The sequence below is a fragment of the Phragmites australis genome, chromosome 16, assembly GCF_958298935.1.
Source record: "Phragmites australis chromosome 16, lpPhrAust1.1, whole genome shotgun sequence".
NCBI lineage: Eukaryota > Viridiplantae > Streptophyta > Magnoliopsida > Poales > Poaceae > Phragmites > Phragmites australis.
Genome location: NC_084936.1, coordinates 5,804,585 through 5,824,216, shown reverse-complemented (window position 1 = coordinate 5,824,216; position 19,632 = coordinate 5,804,585). Strand labels below are relative to the sequence as shown.

Below are 19,632 nucleotides of genomic sequence, written 5' to 3'. Positions count from 1 at the left end.
TTGCCAGCAGATACTTGATCCGGCCGTCATGTGCGAACTCAGTGACTCGGCAGCAGGTTCACGAATTCGTTCGAACAACGAAATATGGTGGCCAGTGAATTCTCTAAAATTCGTGAATATCAGTACGAATTCGGTAGAAACCAGATAAATTGTACCGAAATGGCTTGCATTCTGAATATGGTGCGGACCGAATTCGTCAAAAACTGCTCGAAATTCGCAATTTGTGAACCCTGCTCAGCACTTGCTTGAGATTCAACCAGCACCTTGCAGATGAACAGAACTCCAAAATCATACCAAAAGATTATCTCATCCAAGTCCAAACTGATAACGAGCAATTCATCAGTGGGCAGCTCAGTGCAAATTATCTGACAGGCGCACAACGAAATTACTTCTGTGCGGATCAAACGAAGAGTTGGATTATGATTGCGGATACAGAAAACCATTCTTCAAGTATGTTATGACAAACTATATCTCAACAAGTTAACTCTGAAATGTCCTGAACCTCGGAGCTATACTGAGTACCGACAACTTACAGGCTGCACAAGAAATGCAACAAAATGGAAGTAAGCACCAGGGATCGAAGAGTAGTTTGTCGATTTTTCAACATATCTGAAAGTGAAGGCTTCCAGCAAAGAACAATATGATGCACGTGCAAATGTCATGTAAAAATGTGCATGTCTCTTCTCCAAGGCCCAAGAAACAGCTAAGCCCAATTGATTCAGATAACGGACCTGATACAGAAAAATGCAGACAAGAATCAGCCAGGTAATACCACAAGCCATAATGGCAAATGTGTATAATAAGAAAATCAAACCAATAAACTGGATTGGTGCATGCCATTCAAATCTAATTGACCAGTTCTGATAAAACTAGCAGGAAGGGGATGAAGTGGATTATACCAGTGTTTGGTTTGGGAGAGACCGTATAGACAATTCAGAAAAAAAAAAAGGCACTAAAGACCAGACCATTTTTTTGGACAAAAACCAGACCAATATTTTCCCGTACCTATTTGCTACCAATTTGGTTAGGCTAACAGAACTTCCATAACAAAAGTTCCATGAAATTATCATAATACACATGATAACTCCAAGAAATTTAATATTGAAACAATTACAATAAATTAGTACAGCTGATAGAAGGAGCAGGCAACCGATAATTTCATTTTTACGATACAGAAACAGGTCATTGATATATGTTGTTTGACTACAGTGCTATCATGCTGACATTGTTGAAAGCATGACATATATGCTGACATTGTTGGTACACTCATTCATACATGGTTCTGAATTATGAATTTACGATGCAGAGTGCATAGTTAAGAAAATAATATATATGTGCCTCCGTCAGCCCATATTACTTCTGATCCCAGTGAGCATTCAAGCTTGAAAATGAGAGCCAAAACCAAGGAAATTCTCGATGTTCACATGGCTCATCAGTTCCAAACCAAAGTATTAACCAGCGAAAGCCCAAAAGCAAACATCAAAATTGATTATGCAAAACACAACATATAGGGCATGGTGATGTATCACTCCATACATTCTAACTTCTACCACCCTGCATGTATGGCGGTAACCCATATTGGTTCATCAAGTAGATAAAGCATAACATCAGGGCAACACAACGTTATCCCAAAGGGATGATCTAGCACCAGACATGGCCAATAAAATGGCAATCATCCATTCCTTGTACACACTACTCCTTTCAACACTCAACAGTCATGGAGAAACATAACAGAGTGTAGCAACAATACAACATATGTCGAGAAATGATTACTTACTCGGTGAGCGTATGAACACAAGCCTAAACTGCCACCTAAGCTGGTGTAGCGACTGCGCAAGCCATCAATAGCTCTCGGCCGACTTTACCATCTCAGGGACAGTCACCTTGCATACTTGCCACCACCAACAAAGTTAGAACACAACAGCTTCATGAGAAACACATGGAATTGAACTAGATTCAGATAATGTATGTTCTCTTCAAAGTACCACGAGATGTAGACGCCTGCACCTCAGACACAAACTTCTTGTAGGAGGTCTGTGTCACGGATACGTGCTTATGGATCTGGACTGGGCTTTCGGGCCGGGCTGCAAAGGGAGGCGTGGCCCACTCGGAGGGAGGCAACAGCCGTATAGAAGCAAACGTCGCCCAGCAGAAGCAACGAAGAACAACAGACCAGTATACCTTCTTCCTCCCCTGAGCTCTTCTCACTGATCCCTTGCCCCTGCTGCGTTCTCTGTTCCCAGTCTACGTCTTCCTATTTCCCAGTCTCCATGCTGCCTCTCTAAGCTCCTTGCTTCATATATGTACTTGGATGGTGTATGGACAGTGTGTGCTTGAACCTTGAGTTGGATTGATCAGGAGACCTTGAGTGTGTTGAATTGAGTTGTTCGATTGATTCTGGTTCGTGACAATTGGTATTAGAGCCATCGATTCCCGGAGCTATGGTACGAGATATCGAGGTTTGCTGCCAGAGGAGGTGTTCAGGAAGGAGCTCCCCACCACCTGTTCAGTGAAATGCCGAACTGGCTTGACATCACCCGGGGTTGTCTTCTTTGTGTTACCGTGAGCCTTATGCTGTATCCGATGACCGAAGAAGTGTTGCACGAGATCTACGACGCCTACGGAGCAATGAAGGTGTGAGTGCTTCCGAGTGTCGAGCATGTCGAGGCTCTCATCTCATTCCGTTCATGCTGGGACGCGGAGCGGGCTCAAAGCATCACCCACGGGCGCTACATCTACGACAAGTGCTGTGTGCCGGATGTCCAGTGTGTGCCGCCGACTTCTGGTGATGGCGCCATGGTGTCGACGCCGGCACCAAGCTACGGCACCGATACTCAGAAGGCAGCGCTGCGAGCTGCGAGCTCCATGAAGCTGGAGGTGGAGAACGACCTCGAGCCGCAGATCGGAGCCATCGGTGATGCGGCCGCGACTGCACCCACCGCCTTCACGCTGGTATCCACCACCGCGCCCACATCAACCACCGCAGCTGCTTCCTCAACCACGTTCGTCACCAACGCCGCTCATGACGCCACTGCCGTCCACACCGACACCGTGGTCTGAGCCAACAACTTCCCCACCCGCAGCCGCGTCACGCCCGACCACCACCACACAGACTTCAACCTCGACGACGTCACCCTCGACCTACCCAAGGAGCTCGCACTACCCTTCGGATCCGTACTGCGCGCGCGGATTTCTGGCAGCGTCCCGGCGCCCCCGCCGCTCGTGTTTCCCCTGGGCGATGCGACTCCGCTCGGCGTCGATCAAGCTGCGCTCGGCGACCACCGGGAGCGGGTCAACAGGAGGGAGTGCAACGTCCTCGTCGTCCTCATCGGCTCGGACTCCAGCACTGACGTCATCGCCGTCGCACAATCCCTCAAGGACTCGACCACCAATTGTTAGACGGAGTGCCTCTACCACCTCCCCAAACTCCCGCGCGAGGCGACGGCTTCGGAACTCGGCGACGACACGCTGGCATCGCTGTACATGCCGTCCCCGACGCCACGTCAGCGCGCCTTTTCAGTCCGCACGTCACCGCCAGCGCGTTCCTCCTCGACCAGCTCCTCGACGACGAGGAGAGCCACGGGTCAGTCGACGTCATGTTCGTGGACGCGGACAAGGACCACTGCCTCAATTACTCCGTGATGGCTTTGCCCGGGCACATGCTCACCTCATCACCGTGTGCCGCGGTAAATTGGCCTTCCCAACGCGCGCCTCGTCTTCGCCCTTATCGTGCCTTCGCGCCGGCAGCGCCACGAAGTCGAGGTGGGTGGCGTCGCCATCGCCGCTCCACGCAAGCTCTTCCTGCTCGGTGGCCACCGCCGCGATGGTTCTCTCGGTCCGCGCTGGCGTGGCAGACGCTCATCAACGACGGTGTCATCTTCGGGGTGACCGTCTTCTCGGGCAACTACGCGCTGGGATGGTCTACCTCCTCGAGAAGGGATGCTCCCCTGCTCTCCTCGACGCAGCCGCTGGCTGCAGTTGCGCCACCCCCATGTGCTGGCCGAGGAGCAGCAGTACCGGCAGGATGCTGTGACGGCAGGCGGCGAGCAATAGGACGCGTACGGGCGGCGTTCTCAGGCTCATCCCCAAGATTCTCCGCGGTACTGTCGCGGCCACGAAGAAGTAGCAGCTCAACCGAGCCAACGCACGCCAACCATTCGACGGAATGCCTCCGCCACCTGCACCAGACAGCCTCCCCTTCGATGGAGTTCATCTACATCGGCTTCCTCCGCAACAACGAGCTGGCCGCGCCAATCGTTCGGTGCATCGATCACATGTGCCGGTTCCGGGTGCACTGGTACGTGAAGGTGACGATTTCGAACCGCAACATCGTGAGGAACTACGGCAACAACCTGGTGATGCAGCACCCGAACCTGCGGAGCCTGATGCAGCTATTCAGCTTCAACTTACTACTAGCCTCTCCCCGAGTACGCCGTCTGCGGGCTCAAGGTGGAGGTATTGACTGCCTTTACTGGATCAGGAAATTATGGTATTATTTCCGCTGCCAATACATATGCACTGATAAGAAGAGGCTTCGCATGGCCTGTAGTTCTCGTTGGCTTAATTGATCAAGGTGCTAACCGTAATTCGATCAAGGCAAGAATGTTGTTGAAGTCACTTGCAATCAATGGAGTGATAACTGGTGTGCCTGTTAGCTATCAATTTACTGAAGTCCAAGATAATGTACAAGATGGGAGAAACATGCAAACTGAAATCGAAGATAATGTATTGTTAGCTATCAATTTCTTTCAACTGTCCAGTGAAGAACAAGCAAGGACTCCTTTTTCTGGGATAATAAGAACACTTGTTCCATGGCTTTTCCCTAGTCTCTTTACCAATGATCAAATGGTTGTCCAGCACATTTACAAAATTCTGATTCCATATCTCGGTGTACTGCTGGTGGCTCCTTCCGTACACTTGCAGAGCAATTTCTGGAGTTTCAGAGTACACGTGCATCAAGAAGATGATGCTGTGATTTATTCTACACAAGTTAATTGCTCAAGTTCATGGTTGACTTTGAGTGCTGTTCTATTAGCATGATACATTCTCTGAAATCAGAATCAGATCCATCTGCTGAATCAGGTGCAGTTGCTGATCAGATGAATTCAGATGCTGAAGGTAAGATTGTTCCTGTCATCGTAACTATGGCAAAGGGCAGTGGGAATGGTCTACCATTGAAGGCTGTTGTAACAACTCATGAGATTGCAAGTGTGTTAGCTCTAGAAATCCAATTTAGCACATTTGGTGGCTAGTCATGCAGAGCTCTTGAAGATGGTTGTTCAGAACATGATAAGTGTGCTGATCTATCTCACCCAATCTCAGAACATGATAAGTGTGCCTGTTGAGTTGAAGCTATGGCCTAATTGGTATGATACTTTGGACAGCAGAAGTGTGGTGGGGCTGGAATGGTGTTGGAGGAGTTTGAATGCACATTTAGTACAAACAAAAGTCAACGGGAGCTGCTCTGAAATTGCTCTCATCAGGAAGGGTGAAGTGTCAGGCTGTATGAGATCCAATGTGCATAATTCTTCAGAGAGTTCAGGTGCTGGTGATGAGCTCATTGTCACCATCATGGAGGCGACCTAGCATCAGCTTGGGGGCAAGCTGAAACTTGAGAGAATGTCACAAACACGTGCTTATGGACCTGGACTGGGCTTTCGAGCTGGGCTGCAAAGGGAGGTGTGGCCCACTCGGAGGGAGGCAACAGCCGTATAGAAGCAAGCGTCGCCCAGCAGAAGAAAGCAACGAAGAACAACAGACCAGTATGCCTTCTTCTTCCTCCCCTGAGCTCTTCTCACTGATCCCTTGCCCCTGCTGCTTTCTCTGTTCCTACTCTACTTCTTCCTATTTCCCTGTCCCTATGTTGCCTCTCTGAGTTCCTTGCTTCGTATATGTACTTGGATCGTGTATGGATAGTGTGTGTGCGCTTGAACCTTGAGTTGGATTGATCAGGAGAGCTTGAGTGTGTTGAATTGAGTTGTCCGATTCATCGGGTTCGTGACAGTCTGCGAGTCCCGGAAAGCACCAGATATTAAAAATTCAAACCAACATGTGATCAGTGACACGATCAATTACGGCCACGACAAACAGCAAACTCAACGAAGGGGATCAAGGATACCTTCGCGGCCTCGGCGCGCTCGGCGATCTTGTCGGTCATCTTCTTGTGCTCCTTGTCCGCCTCCTCCACTATCTGCAGGCAACCCTGCGTTTGCATCTGAACACAGCACGCGGGAACAGACGAAATCACATCAGATCACACTCACTGAAGACTGAACTCAGGGAAGCGAAGCCGAACGGAGGAGACGTGGTCACCTTGACGCGCTTGGAGATGCGGGAGTGAGACGCCCTGGAGCCGTGGAGCGTCGAGGCGGCGCTTGAGGGAGTCGAGATGGGACGCGGCGAGGCTCCTCAGGCCCCCGACGGTGGACATGGAGGCAGAGGAGCCGGGGGCGGCGAGGGGGGAGCTCCTGGTACTGAGCTTCGGCGGCGAGGAGGGCGAGAGGATGCTGAGGTCTGCGGCGGGGGACGCGCCGCCGGCGGACAGCGAGGAGCCGCTGGAGAGGAGGTAGACGGGGCTGGGCTTCTCCTTGGTCTTGGGCTTGGGCTTAGCCCTAGCCCAGGGCTTGGAGGCAGTTGCTGTTGCTCTCAGCTTCCTCATGGCGCCTGCGCTGGTGGAAGCGAGGAGGAAGAAATTCGAATTTTTAACGGGTGGTGGAAGAGAGGCGGCGGCTTTACAAAGGCCACTGATTTGCATGATCAGAAGTGGGACCCACGAGTCAGAAGAAATGTCTCGTGAAGGGTGTACACGGAAGGGATTAAGATCCTCCGCCTTCACTTTTTTTTTACAAGCTTCAACACTTAGATAAAGTTATAGGATCTAAATTTATATCATAATACATATACACATCTTTAGATCTACAACCTACACTCTTTATTAAAGTGATTTATAAAACATCTGACTTACAAACAACGAACACATTACACTCCTATTATAATCCACAGACACTTAAGACTCTCCAGAAGAAATCCATCTATAAATAAATCGGGAGCATCAAACACCCAACCCGACCACTCGCAATGAGCATTCACCTAACTTCACTCATTTGTGAAGTCAGATGACTTCAAACAGGTTTGAACTATTGATAAAAATAATGGTTCAAATCTGATGCCACAGTATCTGATAAACAGTACACCTCTGACTTTAGTAAAGTCAGAGGATCACGGTCAACACAGAAAATGGATCAACAGGGTGTCCACTGGCAGATGGGACCAACGTAACAGGCAAGCAGCACGGCCCCCATCTGTCAGTCTGCCACATTGAGCGAACGTTCTCCAAATGAAGGCCGCATGTCAACACTATAGGATGAATATATACACCAGGTTGATCTCCAGACTTGTCACAGGTGAAGAGCACAGGAGAATTCTCTTACAAGTTGGGTGGTGGTAGTTACTCAGGCTAGCTAGCCCTAAATTACACATCTAGCAATCAGCAAGAGCACGACAAAACCGGATCTGCGGTGGGAGACGAACCCTCAGCACCTCAGCTCCAACAGACTCGCAACGGTACACAGGGCCTTGGACCATTAAGATTACAAGGTACAAAATGCAGTCTCTGTAGTCAGATCACAGCACACCGAAGGCAAAGGGATCCTCCAGATCATATCCTAAATAGGTACCGCAGGTCTTCTACAGTGAGCCGAGTGGCATGGCCACCGGATTTGTCTTCACCAAAAGCAGAGTTAACCATGGCTCGCTTCTCCTCCTGTCGAAGAAGGGCAGAAAAATGGTCCGATAAGCAAAACGATAGCAATCTTTTATTAGTTACAATTGTTAGTAAGGTTTATTTCATGATATGATGACTACATCAGAACCGTGAATTTATGAAGTCCAATCTATCAGTTTACTTCCCAATGTAATTGGAAGTGTGCGATAAACATGAGTACAATGGCTTGGCTTTCTCTCAGGAGGTAGTAAAGTGCATGACCCGTGAGTAGAATAGAAAAAAAAACTTAGAAATTAACAGCAGAAGTTAAAGGCTACTTTTTTACCTGAAGAGCTAAAATACGATCTTCCACTGTGTCTTTAATGGTTAAACGAGATACAGTAACAGGACGAGTCTGCCCAATTCTGTGTGCTCTATCAATTGCCTGGTCCTCAGCATAAGGGTTCCACCAAAGATCAAGAAGAATCACATGGCAAGCAGCAACCATGTTGAGACCAAGATTGCCTGCTTTCAGCGACATAATCATAACTCTAACCTGAAGAAAGAAAAAAGGTTCTGTTAGTATAGATGTCAGCTGAATGTCTCGAAATTGTACAAGAAACAGGGCATGAAAAATTAAACAGCACAAATGACCTCTGGGTCAGTGTTGAAATCCTTCACTGCTCTATCTCTTAAATTAAGTGACATTGTTCCATCTAGTCTCCTGTACTGTATAAGATTGCTATTCAGTGAAAGCTCCAGCAAATCCAGCATGCCAGTCCACTGGGAGAAGACGATGGCTTTCGTTGGGGCTACTCGACTTTGATTTGACTCAATGGTATCACTGTCAGTAAGGGCATCCGTGTTAATGATTGAATTCAGTATATCAATGGCTGCTTGTATCTTGGAGGAGATGAAGCTGCTTTGACTGATTGAAGATGACTCATCATCTGCTGATGAACTTGCTCTTGCAGAACTAGATTTGCCAGAGATGCAAATTCTTAATGCTCCTGATGAAAATAATGATTCAAGACTCAATGTTTTACTGCAATTAGTGGAGGGACACATATTATCATCAGTCGTTATCCGTTCGTGTATACATTGATAGCAGAAAACATGACCACAAATCGTCACAACAGCATCCTCCGGAGGATCCTGCAAAAAGCGTAATTTGATTGCACACATTAAAATACGCCGGAAGCACAGTAATAGTAGTTGTTCTGCTAATAATAATAATAACACCTGAATGAAACCAGTGACCGCACACGCACACATGTACAACAGCAACAGCAGCAGCAGCAGCAGCCTTTGTCCCAAACAAGTTGGGATAGGCTAGAGATGAAACCCACAAGATCCAACTAAAAAGACTATGAGAAACCAATAATGATAATAAAGGTACTAATAATAGTAAAAAATAAAAGTAATAACTGTACAAGGAGACTAACGCACACATGTACACCGCACACAAAAAAAGATCTTAGCAAAATGGGTACAACCTGGCCCACCAATTTTAGACCTAGACCCAGGACAACAAAATTTGTATGGCCAAGCTTGTGTTGACCCATCAAATATGTATGTTTTGGCCAGTTCAGGTGCTCAGCTATCTATCATTCTTGCAATCAATTCATGTCCCTTACCAACACCACAACACAAGAGGGTCTCATTCCAAGAGCATGAAATAAGAGAACGAGCCATATCCAGTGCAAACTCTGGTTTGAGTCCAAGGACACATACTTTCCAGGTTTGAGCCATTGGATGAGGGTTGGATGGGCTAGACTCATAAGAAAGTGGGGGCTGCCTGAAATGCAGTTCTACACTTGACTGTAGATAGACCTAAGTTCGATTGTGCAATTGTGTAATTCAAAAAAATCTAAAAAAAAATCATATATGTACATCATGTTAAAATATGTATACCAACAAAAAAATGTGTAAAAATATAATAATGTGTACTGTACAAAAGATAAGCCTTCCTTGAGCAAGCATAAGCTATATCTTTCATTTTATTTGCACAGTGCAAATATGAACATATTTTTGTACAGAGTTTTGTAGGTGTACATATTTTAATGTGAGTACCTGTCTCATTTTTTCTCTTTTTTGAGAAATTTTTACAGTGAACAAGTATGGATATCCAAACTTTCGTGTAGCAACACTTAAAATGTACAAAATCTACATTTGGGGGTCACATGGACAATAACTTTCTAAATAATCCATCATATGTTGGGGTAATTATTTATAAGGGAACCCACCTCAAGACCTAACGAATTTGGCTTGTTTGGCACAGTTCCAGCTCCAAGAATTCTTGGAGCTCTGTCCTTGTAGCTTCATGAATTTGTGGAGCTGAAGCTAAGGGTACACTAGCCGTGTTTGGGTAAGCTATTTTGTTTCTATTTTAGACTAAAAATAGAGGCTTAAACCACTTTATTTTAACCTACAAATTTCAGACCTGAGGTTTAGCTAGTAGCTAGAGCCCTGCCAAATAGAGCCTAATCCCCCATCCAGTAGGCAGTAGTACACATGAGGTTTGTATGGTTACACTCAAATGAGAGAGAGAGAGAGAGAGAGAGAGAGAGAGAGTAGGTGACATAAAAACAATGGGGAGAGATTAAATAGCTTACACTGCATAATGTACAAAGTGCTGACCCTACTTCCAGTTTTGCAAGCAAATCTATTACGACTCCCTTAGGAAGCTGCTTTGCCATTTCTATAGAACCATCACCTCCATATTCTGACTGATTACCCTTCACAAGAAGAGGATGATCACAGGCCTGCCTAAGACGCAACAGCATTAAAAGGATGTTGGCATAGTTTTGTTTGAGTGTGCCAGCAGCAGCAAACGCCTGAAATGTGCAGACAACACATTAGAATCCAGACTTTCCACTTTCAATATTTCCAATTGCCCAAAGGAGATGCAAATATTATACAACTACTGATTGAAAGGAAAGTCCACCTAAATAATTACTATACATCATGAACCTGAAAGGCGGCGGTTCTGAAGGGAAAAGACGGAAAGCAAAGGTAGGAAAGTGGATTAATTAAGCAATACAAACAAGCAAACCCAAATAATGACTCTAGATTACGACATCATTATTGCACGTATATGTTCTACAGGAAACCAGGAACAACCAACAAGATTTTAGACTAAATAGTAGCACCAAGGCAGCATCCGAAAAATGGACAAGATAAAGAAGTTGAACATAAAGATTCGACCAACCTTGAACTGTTGCCGAGAGCGTTCTTCCAGCATCAAATAAAACGACCGCTCCTCTTGTGAGAAATCTACTTTATTCAGATTAATTGTCTTTGGAGGTAACTTTATAATTGGTTCTCCATTAATCAGAGTTTCTACATAAAAAAGGTATCATGCAATCATCAATAGAGATTTTAAGCAAATGAAATATAGAGCCAAGTCCACACTTCACATGCAATGAGAAAGTTGCTATGATATTACAAAAATGAACACATACAGGTAGAAAAGAAAAGATAATGATGTCTAATAAAATAGAACCAAAGTTAAATCAATTCTACAATACTGAAAAACACAAGAAACATCATAATTTCATACTATCTACAACTCGGTTAAGGGGCTTAAAGCCACTGTTTTAGTATTTTCCCAATGGTCGCATCATACATGACTTTATCTGCAAAACATGAAAAACATGCTGATGCTGAATGCTAACCCAGAAGATGCATGCAACCACATGCAGAAATAAATTTTGATAAACCTCTTCACATGTTTCTGTCGCAATGAAAAACACTACGTGCTGCAGTCAGAATTGCATTTGTGTGCAATAAGATAGACTAAATTCACATAAATAACTAAAACATGGAACCACATATAGATAGATGCAGTAAAAATACATTTTTATCACCTTTCGTGCGGCGCAGGAGAACTATCCTCAACACAGTTTGAAGTTTCTTATACCCATGAATTGCATTTCTAGCAATTGGGTGCTTTATCATTGTACAAAATGAGTTATACGTGGAATATGGATCATATTTCAGGAAACGGAAATAACTGTACAGCTCATCAATTGCATTTTGTATAGGTGTTCCTGATAAGCACCATCTCCTTTTTGCTCTTAATCCACAACAGGCTTTAGCCACTTGAGTTCGGAAGTTTTTTATTGTCTGAGCTTCGTCGAGTACAACCCTAAACCATCGCACCCTCGCAATTGGGCCACTGTCAAGGTCAATGTCCTTAAGTTTCTTCTTCTTTTTCTTAGCCTTGCTCTGGGCATTTGATGGTAGTTTTCTTTTATTGCCAGCAGAAGATTCTTCAGTGTTCTTTTGATCTGCGTCATCATCAGCATTCTGTTTAGGCACTTCATTGGCCACAATTGTGTACGTAGTGACAACAACATCGTATTTTGCCAGCTCACTTGGATCTTTGGTCCTCGTACCACCATGGTACACTAAAACAGATAATTTCGCACTTTCACTAACCTTGTCAGCCAATTCGTTAGCCCACTGCCTAAGAACACTAGCTGGGCATACTACTAGAGTGCCTGCAGCTGGCCTTGTCATGGACCGCCTGGTGGACGCAGATGATGTGCATGCTTTAGCCTTCTTCTTGCGTTCAACTTTGCTTTCAGCCATTTTATCCAGAACATTATTCAGTGGACTAACACATGGTTCAACACCACTAGTACCAGCAGCTGTTGACGATGAACTAGCCCCTTGGTCCTTCTTGGATTCATCGTTCATAGTTTGTTCCCCCTCGTCATCTTCGTCAAGGATTAATGCTTCAGATTTCAAACGATCTGAATCAACAGACATGAACTTCGACTGTTGAATCCTCTGTTTTTGTATAAGGGCAATTGTAGACACTGTCTTCCCAAGGCCCTGTTACAAGACAACTGCTTGACTGTTAGAATAGAAACATGCTAAGAAAGTAAGAGTAAGTGTTTTCAAAGAAGTTAGGAGATCAGAAACAACCTGATCATCTGCAAGAATTCCACCTGCACAATGTGAGCTATTCTCCTTTAAAACCATCCAAGCTAATGCCAGTTTCTTTCAAGCATTAAAGGTATGTAAGGAACATGATATCCAGCAAATAGGAAACTGACAAATAATCGAGATTTATATAAGATTTTATGTACCTGATGCTTAAGCAGAGATACTGTTAGCACACCCTCAGGCAGATCATCTTCCCTTTTATCCCGACTAATATTCTGCATAACGTATTTTGAAAAACAATGTCATTACACAGAGTAGAATCAAACTGGCGGGCACTAGCTAAACCAGGTTTACATGGGTCACTTAAGTGTATAATTCCTAACAGGAAAACATATCCTCAATTTGAGCAATACAAATTAAGAAAATTGTCTCAAACCAGATAACATAAGAAAAAGAAATATGACGGAATCCTTCAAAAAAAGGTTTACAAAATTTGATGGAATCCTTCAAAAAATGGCACGTGTTCACAAAATGTGATGGAATCCTTAAGAAAAGGGTTCAAGATTTGTAAATGGTAATGAATTTCTAACCACATTAATAAAATGTTCCGATTAAAATAAGCACTATGTACTATCATCTTTAAAAAATCTGACTTCCTTGATTAAAGTATAATTACAATGATTCTTTTCTATTACAAAAATGTGAAAAAGTAGAGGTCGAACTTTATTTTTGCCTTTTTGGCAAAGTATGGATCAGGAAATGATTTTAAGAGCAAGTTGAGAAACTCAGAAGATAGACACATTGCATGAATAAATTTTCAGGCTTGGCATTGCAGTCTATTATGATAAATGGACAATCTTGTCTGGTAGAATCACTTTTAAATATTTTGATGTTTGGCCAGCTACTTTTTCTAAATCATGTTGCAAAAGGAGATACTGTTCTATTTCAAATAACAAAAAATAAGGGAGTTACTAAAGTCACATGAAAAAATATGGAAGTATCAATCACTGGACAATGTAATTTATCACACAATGATCTGATTTTCCAAATAACATGCTAGAATTTTCACAACTGTTTTTTCTACCGCAAACCAGCCCTCACCCAACAAAGAATAAAGCATACAAACAAACCATTAAATCATTTTACCAGTGCTACAATATAACAAGTAACCAATAAAGTAAAATGAAAGATAGATACTTGTATGTAAAATATTATTAGAATTCAACAGGTTGGAAGATGCATTTTTTCTTTGAAAGAAGTATTTAAAACAACAATGGCACATGTAAAGATGAGAGCACTAAATGTGATTCTCTCCTTCGTCATCAAATAGAATCTCTTTACAGAGTATTCTTTTGATGAAGTGGGAAACTACCAAGTAGATAAATGATGAGTATTGCCTACTGCCTACTGATTCATCAAGTCAAGCCAGCAATGCAATTCACCAAGCACAAATGAGATTGATAATTTATTGTATAGAAATTGCCAACAATGTAACTCACAAAGTGCAGAGGAGATCAATGATTCTATTGTAAAGAAGATTCCACTGGATTAACCATCTTTCACATTATTAGCTGGCAGGAAGCAAGCAACATATGTATATCAATGGTCCAAAGATACTAACCTGCAGTGCTTCTTGATATACTGCTCTCTCATCAGAATCCAAAAGCCTATTATCTGGGTTCAGGCGACCTTGTGCATCAATGCCATTAACAACTTCACTGTTATTAGAACTGTTGACTCGAAATGATGAAGGTAGTACTCTATGAGAGCTAGGACCTCCATATACAATAACATCATCTGCCAATATGAAACAGGGATACAAGTTAACGTTCCTACAGAAAAGATGCACCAGTTTCCAGAATGTGTATGATTGATCAAATTAGAATAATTTCAGGCTAGCTGTATGCACCATCATCCTCCTCTTTCTGGGTGTTACTTGTATACAAACTTCCTCTCGCCATCCCTGAAGATGAAGGCTGCACAATTCCATTGGCAATATTTGTTCCCATCCTGTGTTCACCCAAATTGTGTGAATTTTTATTGGCAAAAGGCGGTGGAAGGTTGCGTGTCTCACTAGCAACATTTGGATGCACAGATTTTGATGTGCTGCCATTTGAAGAAAATGATGGAAGAACTGTCTTGTCGTTGTCATCTGCATCTGCTGCAGAACTGTTGTGCTTTCCCCCTTCACTGTCAACTCTGTTGGAAGCAGGAAGGCCCCTTGCAGAATCATGCCGCATACCCATGTAAGAACTTGGAGGGAGATAAGTCCTGTCCCCCGAACCGGGTGTATAACGAGCACTCTCAGTACATCTACCATTTGTAAAGGATGGTGGCAGAGTTCTGTACTGACCATTACTATTTTCAGTAGGCCTGGAAGAGGACGAAGCAGAAGTGCTCTTCAGCCAATCTTCATCTTGAAACTTGATTGGTCCTCCACCATTTTGACCAAATCTTGAATTTGTATAAGATGGCTGCTGATCAACACCACCAACTGGATCCTCAGAGTTGAAGCTAATATCATCATCACTATCCGAAATCAAGTTGATGACATCGTCATTATTCATATTGTCAGCTAACATGACAAACTGTGCATGAACCAGTAGATGACTTCTATATTGCCATATTAAACCCACTTCCTAGTTTTCGCTGATGATTGGCAACCTAAAAAGACAAAGTGCATCAAGCATCTCACAGTAGTAGTTGTGGTTATTTGAGTAATCATCACTGTGGCCGTTAACCTGCAAGCAGATCAAATGATGTTAACGATGAGTACCTAACAAGTTGTCACAAAAAACATGGGAATAACAGCAAGCAAGCTTTATCCACAAGGCCAAAATAATAATAAGCAAGAAACATGTCTTCTTTCTGAAAAATAGCAACACATGAATCAGCAATAATATCCTAACAGTTCAGAAAGCTGTGTTCACTGGAGTGCTTCCCTGATCAATCTAACTAAAGTACATGGCGATATGTGATTGGCCAATAAATGCCCCCCATGTTGGAAGGGATCAGCGGGAGGTGGGCCAGCTCAGAGCCATGAGCAATAGCAATTGCTTCCTTTGAGGCATCCCCTTTCAGTTTTTAGACATGATTCAAGATTTTGATAGTGTTTTCCTGCGAAGAACTTTTGATTATAGACTTTCTTTCTTTCTTCTACACCCATGCTGTCGTGCAAATTGTGACGACAGTTTGGTTTCTAAGATATAGCTTTTGTATGATGTCCCCTATTCTTGCTTTTGCGATAATTTTTCCAGATGGATTAAACTTCATTCATACTGACGTTACATTAAGAGGCAGATTAATTTAGTATTAAAAAATCTATTGAAATTCAAGAAACACATGGACATCATATAATCATCAAATCATCATACACCAAAATCCGGTGAAATCAACAGAAGAGGTAAGTCGGTGGGCACAGCCTGCGCTGTATGCACACACTTGGAGTCAGGGCATGTATCTGTTCCGGCTAATGATACATCAACTGAGAGAGTACTCTTACAGAGAAACCTGGATCGGATAAAGCAGGCCATTGCACGTTCAGGAGGAACCATCCACAAACTCACAACTAGAACAAATCTTGCAGCGGGAGACCCCTGCTCGAGGGGATCAACCAATCCGCCGTCTCATGCACGCCGGAACCCGCACAAATACCATACCCCCCACTCCCACCCCACTGCAGCCCGGAGTTAACGTGGAGCATGATGCGCGTTCAGCCGAAACCAACCCCCAAATTTTTTGGAAATAAACAGCATCCGCACGTCGATTGGGTACCAACAGGCCCTGCGGCGGCAACCAATCTCGATCTCGCACGGCAAGTGAACTAAGAGGAAGAAGCTAATCGAATCAAATTTTATTACGAGGGCGCCGCGCAGCACACAAATCCACAGCTAACCAAATCGAACGGATAGAGGTAAAGATTTGGACTTAGTCAAGCGCAAAACCATCTCTTTAAACAACAACAACGGACTCCACCCGTCGATTCCAAGAAAGCAAGGCAGGACTACTTACCGACAAGGAAGGAAGGAAACCAATCCGCGGCCGGACGGGCGGGGTGGATCTCCGGTCTCCGCTCCACCCGGCAGAGGAGGAGGAGGAGGAGGAGCGGCGCCGCGGCGGAGGATCCGGCGGGGAGAGGGAGGGAACCGGCGGCGTTACGGTCGGAGGCTGGCTAGGTTTGGACTTCGAGGCGGTCGCGTTGGGAGAGAGTGGCAGGCCGATTGGCAGTCAGGCTTGCCCGGTCGGTTCGGTTGTTCGGTTGCTACAAACCTGGTATGAGTCTAGCTCGTAACTTGCCTCAAATGTTTAGTTGCTAAAGCCAGCTCCAATGGGAGCGGCAAAACGCCTCGTATCACTGTATTGATTGCCACGCTCATCCTTTTGTCGCTCGGAAGCGGGAGAAAAACTCTTCAACAGCGTCCGTATCAACCGGTACAAGGATACGGACACAAGACAGATCTAAGTCATGTCACATCCGATTTTAACAGTTAAAACCAGATGCGGTTTATATGTGCCTAGGATGTTCAACACACATAAAGATATCATAGGTGAAGTAACAAAAACAATACTTCTATTAAATAACGTTAAACTCTTACAGCAATTGACATATATTGTCTTCTATGAAGATATCTGCAGCAGAATAAAAGCACGGATGCCCAACAACACCGCAGGCAACCGACCGAGAGACACGCGCCTAGAACGTCACAATCTCGTTTTGATAGTCTTCAACATCTTCACTCATTGAGCAGCAGCATACATGTTGCATGGTATAGGGAAAATAGCAAGTGTTAGCACATAGAGTACTCAGCAAGTGGGAAAAAATAATGATATGCAGGCTTATACCAAGAATAGGCTAACAAATGGTATTTTTGCGTAAATGCGAGTAATGAAAACATATTTTAACTCAAAAATATTAAGCAATTATTAAATGAATATAACCCAAACAATTCAACATCCAGCATACAAGACTCCCCACCTTGCACACCACAACCGTCTAGTACTCCCTGTACTAGAACCATAACCACAACCATCTAGTACTCCATGTACCAGAACCATAACCACAACCAAATCCATAACCACAACCCACTAATCATGTGAGGATCTAAGTCTCTCATATCCGTGAGCACGGCTATTATAACAGTTTTACACTCTGCACAGGTTGTCCAGCTTCCCCCACGAGTCAGTAAATTCTATGTTGCCGTGTTCGTGAAACACTTAACACACGCCAGTGGTGTGCCGCCAAGAATCACTGTATGACACTTTCCACTAACCAGAGACTAATCCAGTATGTGTTTGCCCACTAGGTTTCACCGCCAGGTTTTACGTAAACTAAGCTCCTACCCATAAGCCTCCTTTTGTGCTGACCCAACACACGCTAGATAGACTCTAATCAGTATGTCACGCCTTACCCATATCAGCCTCGTAGTTGGTACGTTACTTCTTGGATTGTTGCTCCACGAACCAGTCCTTACTTAGGTTACTTGAGCAAACACTAAACCAACATCATAACCATGACAACCATCAAAACTACTTTGCTCAAGGCCTAAGATTCTATGTTGCTAGACCATTAACATATTAACGACCATTGTTGCATATGCTCATTAGTCAAGATTTTGACACTTCTTAATATCCCAAAAGCATGGCTAAGCAATCTACCCATAAAAGACACCTAACCATAAACCATCTAGGTTCCAAGGGATAATAAGGGAAAATCTAGGAAAAACCCTAACATAGGTGACTACCCATCATATTGACAGACATTGCATGCAATTTTGTAAAACAAAACATTTAAAAACATAGGTTCAATATAATCAAGGACATTTGCCTTTTTCCCAATGCTGCTCAGTATTGTCGAAATCTTGGTCTTGAAGTCCCTCGAACTGATCCAGAACGTTATCGACTAATCACGAGAACTACCGACAAGCAACACAGAGAAAAACACTAAGAACAATATACCAAACATCATCAAAATAATTTAAAAATACTATAGTTGGATAGGGATGATTTTAGAAATATTTAGATGCAAGAATCCTAAATTGGAGTTAAGATGAAAAGAGAATAACTTTTAGGAGATGGATTAGACTGAAAAGGAAATACTGATTTTTCGGAACTATCTTCCTATAGGAAAAGAGTTTATTGCACAATCACTATGTCAGGCTTGACAACATTATTGCGTAAGATTCAAGAAGTGTAGGGCAGACTAGACTTCACTGGCTAGGTTAAGGAGAATGATATGGCGCTGACTTGGCATGCTATGCAAGTATCGTCTTGGATTAAAGAAGGGATACGCGGAGATCCAGTCTCGACCACCTATGATGGATCAAAAAGGCCGAAGGTTACGCTTCTAGGTTAAGGATACTACCGGTCACTCTATGTAGCGGTGATGGTTCGGGTTTCGTTGGAGATGGTGATCGAGCTTGTGGCCACAAACATCGATGTCGGCTTCAGTGGTGTTTCAGTGAAATGAGGGAAGCATTGCATAGAACGCGGAAAGACTAATTCAGCGGTATGGTTGGTTTTAAAATGGGTCATCCAAGGTAGCGGCAAAACAGCGATGACTGCTTCTAGGTTTGGTGGTGACCGCGAACAGATTCAGGAACAAAGACGCTCGCGATCTAGGAGATTGGCTATGAAATTTGAGAAATCGTTTGAATAGAGATGTTCATATATCCCGTGAACACAATGCTATGGCATAGTTTTGGGTAGATCATCCACTGAAAGAAAGAACGATCAGCATAGCTGAGACGGGTGATGGCTGCGACATGCTATGGTTGGCAAGAGCGTCCTGGTCGTGTCGCTGCACAAACGGAGATGGGCTCCTAGGGTAACGTAGAAGACTCCATGAGACACGCCGTGACGTGGTTGGTGCATCCATACGGTTTTCGGATTGACGGGGGAAACGAATGCAAATCCGGTGTGCGTGCAAAACACGTCCAGAAACCGGACAACGGATATGTCGACCTTGATTTCGATAGTTTGGCTAATCTACTGGCCGACCTGGTTGGTGAGGGCGTGGGGAACATCATGGGACATGC

The 19,632-nt window shown here is 44.1% G+C and overlaps 1 protein-coding gene and 1 pseudogene across 2 annotated transcripts; both read right to left on the bottom strand.

Moving 5' to 3' along the window:
* Window positions 1–119: 119 nt before the first annotated feature.
* On the bottom strand, window positions 120–6,999 carry LOC133895005 (uncharacterized; annotated as a pseudogene).
* Window positions 7,000–7,337: 338 nt separating this feature from the next.
* On the bottom strand, window positions 7,338–16,875 carry LOC133896377 (helicase-like transcription factor CHR28). 2 transcript variants are annotated; one of them, XM_062336970.1, is made up of 11 exons: window positions 16,610–16,875; window positions 14,508–15,339; window positions 14,220–14,395; window positions 12,802–12,873; window positions 12,638–12,712; window positions 11,572–12,544; window positions 10,914–11,044; window positions 10,318–10,539; window positions 8,357–8,857; window positions 8,049–8,258; window positions 7,338–7,762 (listed from the first exon to the last, which is right to left on the bottom strand). In XM_062336970.1, the coding sequence occupies exons 2-11, from the start codon at window positions 15,178–15,180 to the stop codon at window positions 7,658–7,660; spliced, it is 3,138 nt and encodes a 1,045-aa protein (XP_062192954.1). In that variant the 5' UTR covers window positions 15,181–15,339; window positions 16,610–16,875; the 3' UTR covers window positions 7,338–7,657. The 2 variants fall into 2 exon arrangements, with proteins under 2 accessions (XP_062192954.1, XP_062192955.1); XM_062336971.1 differs by lacking the exon at window positions 16,610–16,875 and having other exon boundaries at window positions 14,508–14,869; window positions 14,952–15,094.
* Window positions 16,876–19,632: the final 2,757 nt, after the last annotated feature.

Excerpts from the sequence above, each read along its gene's own strand:
- LOC133896377 (XM_062336970.1), bottom strand. The coding sequence starts at position 15,180 with ATGTTAGCTGACAATATGAATAATGACGATGTCATCAACTTGATTTCG. Across the intron at positions 8,858-10,317 it reads CACTTTGTACATTATGCAGT|GATCCTCCGGAGGATGCTGT; the intron begins GTAAGCTATTTA and ends CGCTTTTTGCAG. Across the intron at positions 7,763-8,048 it reads ATCGTATTTTAGCTCTTCAG|GAGGAGAAGCGAGCCATGGT; the intron begins GTAAAAAAGTAG and ends CTTCTTCGACAG.